The sequence below is a fragment of the Pelecanus crispus genome, chromosome 1 (assembly GCF_030463565.1).
Source record: "Pelecanus crispus isolate bPelCri1 chromosome 1, bPelCri1.pri, whole genome shotgun sequence".
In the NCBI taxonomy this organism is placed as follows: Eukaryota; Metazoa; Chordata; class Aves; order Pelecaniformes; family Pelecanidae; genus Pelecanus; species Pelecanus crispus.
In genome coordinates, this window is record NC_134643.1 from 158,145,396 (window position 1) to 158,154,595 (window position 9,200).

A 9,200-nucleotide genomic window follows, 5' to 3' on the forward strand; every position below is an offset into this window, starting at 1 on the left:
AACAGAGGACAATGAGAAATAATAAATGTGCAAAACAAGGTGCCTTCTCTGTGCTTTGCTTAGAAAGCTAAAGCTATGCTTGTAACTGAACAGACATCTGGCTGTATCGCTACTTAAAAATTCACATCAGACATCCAAGATGGTTAATTTCTTTGTATTTCTAAGCTCCTCCCAAAGATGATGCTTCTGGAGACGTACTGCAGTCAGGAAAGATTAACAATTTCTGCAATAAGTATTTATGCAATTGGCAAGATATTCTGAGAAATCTCAAATTTGCTGCTATTTTAAGACAGTATATTTCATCTTTCTTCAGTACATAAAAGTTCATTTAATGACACTACACAGTTATGAGTGAAAATTAAAACCATTTTTCTGGAAATGTAAATATATAAAAGTACATGGCAAGTTCTATGTCATTTCAGACACAAGACAAAAAATTGACACAAGACAGAAAAGTCCTGGTAAATTGTAAAAACAGATTACAGAACCTGGTACTTAGAAGAACTTCCCCGAGAAAGAAATTGTGTTTTATGCACAGCTTGCTTCAGCGCTGGCCTGGGTGGGGGGAAGAGGCATATCATCTTACCTTTGTGCATGCAGAGATGACACAAAGATATTAGTTCAGATAATAAAGGGAAAGACTAAGAGAGCAGGAACATGAATCTCATTCACCCCACGTGTAATTTAGCACCTTAACCACAAGATCACTCTTTCTAGTTCTTTCTGTCAGAAGTAATGACACAGTAAACCAAAAAAACTAACCGCCACCCCCCAAAACCTCACACGTTCACCAGCTGAGAGTGACCCGACAATGAGAACGTTGTCGGGAGAACATACATAACCACACAATAGGGGAGAACAAGAATTTCAAGCAGAAATAATATTATTTATATCATTCATGAGAATATGTTTCAATGTCTTGTCCTAAGGTTCTCATTTTAAAGAGAAGACTGACGAACTGAAGGATGCTCAGAAAGGGATAATTCAGGGTCTCAAAAATCATTTTAACAGAGAAATAGTACAGAAAGATAGATTATATAAGTTCTTTCGAGCAAATGGCCAGTTTACGTGATTACGGTATGTATAATGAGGAGATTTCTGGGAGCACACGCACAGTAAAAAAACCACCCAACACTACATTAATAGCAAAATTTTAAAAGCTAGAGACAGAAAGCTGCAGAATCTATTCCTATTTAGAAAATATATCTGCTTTTTTTAGGGATTTTAACTGCTATTTTAAGGGATTTTAACTGCAACTGTTCAGACAGTTGTCCTTAGACACAACAGAGTCTTCAGGAATCAGGTTCACCAAAAATGCTTCAATTAAAAGCTCTTAATTTAGACTACAAAACTTTAAAGAAATATTGTGCAGCTCAACTTGAGACAGTCTCAGTCATGCTGATTTAGAAGCCTACATTCTTGCGCATTTATACTTCTGTTCTCCACACAACAAACATTACAGGACTGAGAGCTACTGTTCTCATTTGTAGACTCACCTCCCACCACCTTCCTTGCAGAAGAATTATTTTGTGAACCTGTTCCATCTGACATCAGTTGGAGCATTCTCTTAATAGAAAAGCAATAGCGTACATTTTTCCTTCTGAAATTTTCCAAGGGCATCACATGTCTTGCCCTCAATGCCAGCACCTCATACAGCTTCCCTCTGCTATGGTATGACAAATACGCAGAGAAATTAAATCCACAAAACTGACCACGTGATGCCTGCATTTTTACTTCTTTTCAAAGAAATAATACGTTATCCAGTTGAAAAACAAGTTGCTACCGTATTACCAGTTTAGAAAAATGGTGACAACTCAAAAGTTAAGAAATGTAAATCATGCTAAAAGCAATTAAGTCACCATACTAGTCAGTCTTTTCAAATTAGTATCCGTTGGAGGGAGCAGCTAAATTATGCTTGAAGACAACATCTCATCCAACTTTATTCAGTGAATAACTCAACGCTTGTAATCTGAATGCTACAAGAGCTGTACTATTCCCACAAGAGCTGTACTATTCCCATAAATACTTCCTGTTTCTCACTGCTTTCTCAGAATTCATACTCTCATCAAAATAGCACACAACATAGATCACTTGAGATGGTCCAAATCACACCTCGCTCCTTCCCTCGCCCTCCTTTTTAAAGGGTTGGTAGCATAGCTTTCACAGAACTGCATCTGGATTTCTGCAAATTCAGTTAATCGATTATACTGGTTGATATAAAGTCCTCCTGCCCATTAAAAACAGTGTGCACAGAAAAATCATTGCCTGAGACAAAAGTAACATTTAAAAATTGTATTTTTTCATTCAGAAACAAACTAAAAAAAATTAGTTACCTTTTAAATTTGCCACCTATTTCAGGCTAAAACTGCACAACACTGGGCCATTCCACAGCAAAAGCTGGGTCTCAGACTACACGCATGTCTCTGCATAAGCATCCTGCAGAACCACACTTGTAGTCCAGGCAGATAAATAGCTTGCTGCTCAGCTTGTAGAGATGACTGAAATTTGCCCTCCAAAGCTTGAAGAAAAAAAAGTAATGAACGTTCACGTGCTTAGGCAGGAGGCGAGGGTCCTGCCAGGCCAGGCAGCTACGCAGGCTGCGCAGAGGCGCTCGGAAGGATGCCTGGGCATCAGCCACGAGGGCAGACGACAACACGTTAACGTGCCCATGGATGCTCCAAGTGTGACTCTTTCAGAGCCCTGAGTTTTCCGCTATCACGAACAGGTGTGGACATTCATTAAACCAGACTATCTTCTAATAACAAATTAAATTAGTCTCTTACAATTACTTTCCTAATAACCAAAGTTACATTTAATCCAGTAAATATTAATGTTGCTATTGCCTCGTAATACATGAGGTAAGTAGGAAACTGAAGAGATTTTGAAAGCAAGTAGAAAAATACTTTCCATTTTGGGGTAGTCAAAATCTAAAATGCAGACGTGTGGTGTAGGCATGCATACCACTGACATCTCTTGATGTCAATATATGCGTGAGAGAAAGAGACAGAGAACAGATGGGATGAGCAGAGGGAACAGAAAGGAAACCTTGGCAAAATAACACAGAAGAGAACAGAAAATATAGGAGGATGAGGCAGAAAAAATACAAAGAAAGAAAAGTCCGTGAAGATGCAGCATAAGAAAGGAGATACATTAAAAATTACATGGAATTAATACATCAGTCTATTCTATAAAATAAAAAGCAATACACAGGAGTCAAGTATGGAACAAAATATTCCCCCCAAAAGGTGTGTAGGGAAAAAAAAAAGTATCGGCCAAAAGACGATTCAATGAAAACTCATTTGACAATTTCACTCACAGTTATCAGGTAATTTATTCAGTCGGACAGAAACAGCAGACAACTTTTAGGGATTGGTCCAAACATCAGAAGCACAGGATTCTTCCCTCATCTCTTTCAAATGACTTCTTACATGGCATTCTGGTGCACCAACTATTTTCCCTTCCTAACCTACTTCAACACACAGCACAGATGAAGTTGCCTTAAACCATAGGTCACCTCAAGATTTCCTTCATACACGTACGTATGGAAAGACCTCGGAAGGAAACAAAACCAAAAAAAAGTGGCATTTTTGCCCTATGTTTCTGTCTGAAGAAACTTGAGGCAGGACGGAATCTTCTTGAATGCCCCAAAATCACCCAGGATGGGCAGAGGAAAAAGTGACAGCCTTGTCAATAGAGAACAGGGGCATGATGTGCAGGCTGCTACTGAAGACAACTTCTGGACTGTATTCTGAAGTATTTAGGAACAAACAAACAAGCAGAGACACTTTGCTAGTTTTCCAGTTGTGATGAGGTGATTTCACACACAGCAGCGTATTCACTTGTAAATGTCAGTAAGGCCTCTCCTCACAAACAGGCATTGAATTAAGTAATTTCAAGTAACTTGAAAATCTAGCACATGTAGTATCTGTTCCTCCATTGTTGCCTATGGATAGATGTGGCAAGAGGCAGCAGGTGGGGAATCAAGACTTGACAACAGAAAAGAAACCAGTTCCTCACAGCTAGTACTCCATGTGCCAGGAAAAGGATGATGATGACAGTGGTGGTTCAGATGGGATTGATCAGCTACGGCTGCACAGAAGGAGAAGGCATTCGGTTTTGTGGTCCACACAGAAAGGCCTCTCTTGACCTGGGTGTTTTCAAGGAAGGAAAAACAAAGAAAGAAACTGAAATCTGGCACTGTGTTCTGAGATGACCTTGACACGGAAACATACTGACGGTGGTATCGGTACCGATACCACAACTGCAGTCACTTTTGGAAGATTTGTACCTCTTTGGCTGTGATGGCTCAGCTGCGCCTGCTGCAGCTTTAGCACTGAATTTCCTGAAGAGCAGTAAGTCAGTCGTCTTCACCCTTGACCACATCAGCCCCTTGTTGTTGATGTTCCTTGTCCAAATGAGAAAGCAATGCTGGTCTTGGATGCGAGAATGGCGGTTGCTATCAAAAGCCCTCCTTCACTGCAACAAGGATTCTTTTTCCTCCTTTTTAATTAATCAATGACGAGCACTGTATGCTGTGGTACAGGGCCAATGGCTGCCAGAACTTTCCCAGAAGTCAAATTTTCAAAAATCAGAAGTACTAAATATTTGCACCTCAGACTTTGTGCGGTCTGATTGTAAGCAGATTTATAGAAGGCCAGACTTTTGAGAGCGATTTTACATTTCTTTTGCAAAACAACTGAAAACAAAATCTTTCTCACAAGGTAGTAAGAAACACTTTAACAATTACACAGCATGTGTTAAACTAGGAAATATTATTTTATGTCAATATATTATCATACGGTATATACATCATTACATCATTTACATTTATAAACCTAATAGAAAATCACCCTCCTCCATTACAGAACTATGTTACACCGCCGTTTTTACAGTATTCACTGGAAAGCTTTCCATATACATGATTCTCTCTCTTCCAAATCTATCTGCCTAGTGGACCATCAATCCCACTCTCACTCACGTTTGCTGATTTACTGCATCTCACCACACAAACACAAAGCAGCAAAAACATTTTGTATTGTTTCTCGTACTTTCGCTCTTAGCTTTTTTTCTTTCCATGTTTTTCCAGTTTCCTGCGAGAGCCAGCCTGTGACGTAGTACTATATATACAGGGTATGTATGAAGAGAGAAAGCTTATATAAGGTTAATGCATTGCACTATGCTATACAGCAGCTGCAAAGGATTCGTAGAGACCTTAAAAAGAGAATGTGTGACACGGAGCTCTCTGGGCGGAAGCCCCGACGGAAAGCAAGCCATGCTCAGCGCTCAAGTTGCGAGCAAGCGGGGGAACATGAATGAAGCCCTTTCACTCTGGGCCCGAGGTGGGCCAGGCGGTGGTCAGGCCCTGTGATGGCTCTAACAATGGTCCAACAAATAACTCTTTCAGCACCCGAACACAAAGCAGCCCCTCTTCCTTCTTGTGCTCCCGCTCCCACGCTGCTCCCTCGGGTGTCCCATCAGAGAACCAGAGCAGGGCACTGCCCCGGCTAACAGCAACTCCAAGAAAAGCAAACTCAAAAGAGTAGCAGTTGTTTTCCATTTTTTCAGTTTACAGGGCAGCTTCACACACAGCTGAGGTGTAACAGCACGGTGGCAGGAATGAGCCAAGAATCACCAGAGACAGGTACTTTATCCACCTCCCCACTACCAGGAACTGCAAAAGCAGCTAACTACACAGCCAGGGTGGGGGATTTTTCCCCAAATTCCTCCCACTCCATATTGTTTCTAGAACCCTTTTGTGCTTTGCATTGCCGAGATGTAAAACACAGCTGAAAACTCAAGTCATAAATGAATGACTTTATTCCATGCTCAAGAAGGGAACTAATGCTCCCGCACTAAGGTGTGGATGGGTTCAATGTCTTCCAAGCGCAAAGCTGGCAGCTTTGCCATTATGCACGAGAAAAGTCTTTCTTCAGCGGCCAAGATTCGGCGCTACCACCTATGACCTGAAATACGCGACGAGCTACAGACGCTCTAAGAAGGGCCGACACCTGAGAACGAGATCCTTTTAACAACAAGTTCTTTAAAAGCCTGCCAACCCCGGGAACTAAAGGGCACGGCCAAGGCTCCGTTTCCCCCGCCAGCCCAGGCCCCGCACGCCCCTCCGACCCCCGCACCGAGGCTGCCCTTCACCGGCGGCCTCCCCGCCGGCCGCTCCGGCACGGAGCCAGGCGCAGCCCCCGGCCCCGTTTCGGGAGGGCAGATGGGTACAAGCGGCGCCTCCACCCCTCCACACGCCGTAACCGCGGCCCTCCTTCACTCCGTCCCCTCCTGGCGCCGGTGCTGCCGGGCCCGTCCCCAGAGCCGTGCCAGGCTGACACCAGCCACCCTCAGGTACCCCCAGCCACCCTCAGGTACCCTCAGCCACTCTCAGGTACCCTCAGGTACCCCCAGCCACCCCCAGGTACCCTCAGCCATCCCCAGGTACCCCCAGGTACCCCCCAGCCACCCCCAGGTACCCCCCAGCCACCTTCAGGTACCCTCAGGTACCTCCAGCCACCCTCAGGTACCCCCATCCACCCTCAGGTACCCTCAGGTACCCCCAGCCACCCTCAGGTACCTCCAGGTACCCCCAGCCACCCTCAGGTAGCCCCAGCCACCCCCAGATACCCTCAGGTACCCCCATCCACCCTCAGGTACCTCCACGTACCCCCAGCCACCCTCAGGTACCCCCATCCACCCTCAGGTACCCTCAGCCACTCTCAGGTACCCCCAGCCACCCCCAGCCACCCTCCGGTACCTCCAGGTACCCCCAGCCACCCTCAGGTACCCTCAGCCACCCCCAGGTACCCTCAGCCACCGCGTCGTGTAACGCTCGGCGCGGAGCTCCCCGGCCGCCCCTCCCGGCTCCCGCCCCCCGCCGGGGACTCACCGGCTGCCGACCGGCACGGGAGGCGGCCATAGCCCCGCCAGGCGCGGCACGGAGGGCGGGAGGCAGGGCGGGAAAGGCGCGGGCGCAGCTGCCGCCCAGGGGCGAGGCCTCGCAGGGGCGCTCCGAGCCACCGGGCAGCGGCGGCGGCGGCGGCGCCAGGGGCGGGCGTGGCCGGGGGGGCCCCGGGGCCGCCCGCTGCCGCTGAGGCGGCCGCTCGTGGGTGGCGCGGGGCGGCCGCCCGGGCCCCTCCCGGCCGGAGGGTGGCGCGCCGCCGCCGCCGCCGCCGCGGCAGTGATTGCCGGGGCATGCCGCCGCCGCCGCCGGGAGGAGGGGCTCGGTCAGCAGCGGCTCCGCCGCGCCCGCAGCAGCAGCGAGGAGCGGCGAAGCGACGCGATGGGGCAGCGGCGGTGATGGCGGAGCCGGCGGAGCTGCGGCAGGAGTCGGTGGTGGCGTTCCTGGCGGCGCGGGGCGGGCGGGCGCGCAACGCGGAGCTGCTGGAGCATTTCCGGGAGTGGGTCAACCCCCCGGAGCCCGACCGCCGCGCCGCCGCCCGCCACCGCTTCAAGGAGCAGGTCAACGCCGTGGCCACCGTGCGCCAGGAGCCCGGCACCGGCGTCAAGTACGTGCACCTCCGCCGCCGGTACTGCGCCCCGGAGCCCCCCGCCCTGAGCCCCGGGAAGGAGGAGGCGGCGGCGGCGGTGGGGGACAGCGCGGAGCGGCCGAGCCCGCCGCCCTCCCCGCGGGCGGGCGCTGAGGAGGCGCCGCCGCTGCCGCCGGCGGGCGAGGATGCCGGCAGCCGCCCTCAGCCCGCGGGGCGGGGGGCTGAGCCGCCCCGGCCGGGCCCGGCGGCGGGCGGAGGCCAGCGGAAGGGCTCCCGGCGGGGGCCGCTGGCCGGGCGCGGCGGAGGCGGCGAGGAGGCTGCGGTAGCGGCGGGCCCGGGGCGGCCTCCGCCGGCGGAGGAGGCGGGGGCGGCGGCGCAGGGGGGCGGCCGCCGGGGCCTGCGGGAGGCGGCGCGGGGGGGCTCGCCCCAGCTGAAGCGCGGCGCCCTGCCCGGGGGGAGCCGCGGCCGCGACTCGGACAGCGGCTCGGTGGCCTCGTCCTCCGCCGAGGAGGAGGGGAGCACCACCGGCGCCGTGGCCCTGGACCCGCTGGAGCACGCCTGGATGCTGTCGGCCTCGGACGGGCGGTGGGAGAGCCTGGAGGGGCTGCTGAGCTGCGAGCCGGCGCTGCTCTGCAAGCGGGACTTCATCACCGGCTTCACGGTGCTGCACTGGGCCGCCAAGCACGGGCGGCAGGAGCTGCTGGCCACGCTGGTCAACTTCGCCCAGCGGCACCAGCTGCCCGTGGACATCAACGCCCGCACCAGCGGCGGGCACACCGCGCTGCACATAGCCGCCATGCACGGCCACGCCGAGGTGGTGAAGCTGCTGGTAGGAGCCTACGACGCCGACGTGGACATCCGCGACTACAGCGGGCGCAAGGCCGCCCAGTACCTTCACCAGGGCACCTCCGGGGACATGCGGAGCCTCGTGGGGGCCCTGGAGGAGGAGGAGGAGGAGGAGGAAGGGGCCGCCGGCAATGGGAGCGGGCGCTGGAGGCTCTCCAAGGTGTTGCCCTCCAACCTCATGAGCTACCGGCTCTCCCACCACCACCACCACCACCACCATCACAGCGCGGGGGAGGAAGCTGAGGGCACCGAAGGGGCAGCGGTGCCAGGCAAGGGCAAGGAGATGACCAGGAAAGCCTCCGGTAGCGGGCGGATGAAGCCTCGGCTTAATAAGATCCGCTTCAGGACTCAGATCATCCACAACACGCCCTCCTTTCGCGGTGACACCGAGGAAGAAGAGCACGAGGAGAAATCCTTGAAAGCGTCGTTCAAGCTCAGGCCGAAGTCCAATGTCTTTGGATAAGGCCGGCGAGCAGGAGGTCTGGGTGCCCTAGGGTGTAGCGCGGAAGGTGAGGCAGGTACAAGTGGGTGCTCATCTAGACTCGTGTGCTCCAGGGAGATGGGTCCTGAGTATCTTGCTTTAACGCAGTTCGGTGGGGTCAGTGAGCCCAGCGGGTCAACGGGGCTCTGGTGGCTTACAGCTCCCGGGAGCAGCTGCTTCGGCTGGGCCCTCGGGGCTGAAATGAGCGGCAGCGGGTGCGTTGAGAAACGCTGGGGTGTTTAAAAGCTGTGCTCCTTTCTCTCTAAGGGCAGGCTTTGGGATCGGAAGCCTGTGTTAGTGAATCTGCTAGGATTAGAGAGTTGAGTAGGGGAAAGAAAAGTGCAAATGCTCTACTCTTACCAACTGGTACTATAAACTAGTTA

General features: G+C 51.7%; 1 protein-coding gene across 1 annotated transcript; it reads left to right on the plus strand.

The window, feature by feature from the left end:
• The first annotated feature begins 7,299 nt into the window (after positions 1-7,299).
• Positions 7,300-8,799, plus strand: SOWAHC (sosondowah ankyrin repeat domain family member C). Its single transcript, XM_075727914.1, has one exon. The coding sequence runs from the start codon at positions 7,300-7,302 to the stop codon at positions 8,797-8,799; it is 1,500 nt and encodes a 499-aa protein (XP_075584029.1).
• Positions 8,800-9,200: the final 401 nt, after the last annotated feature.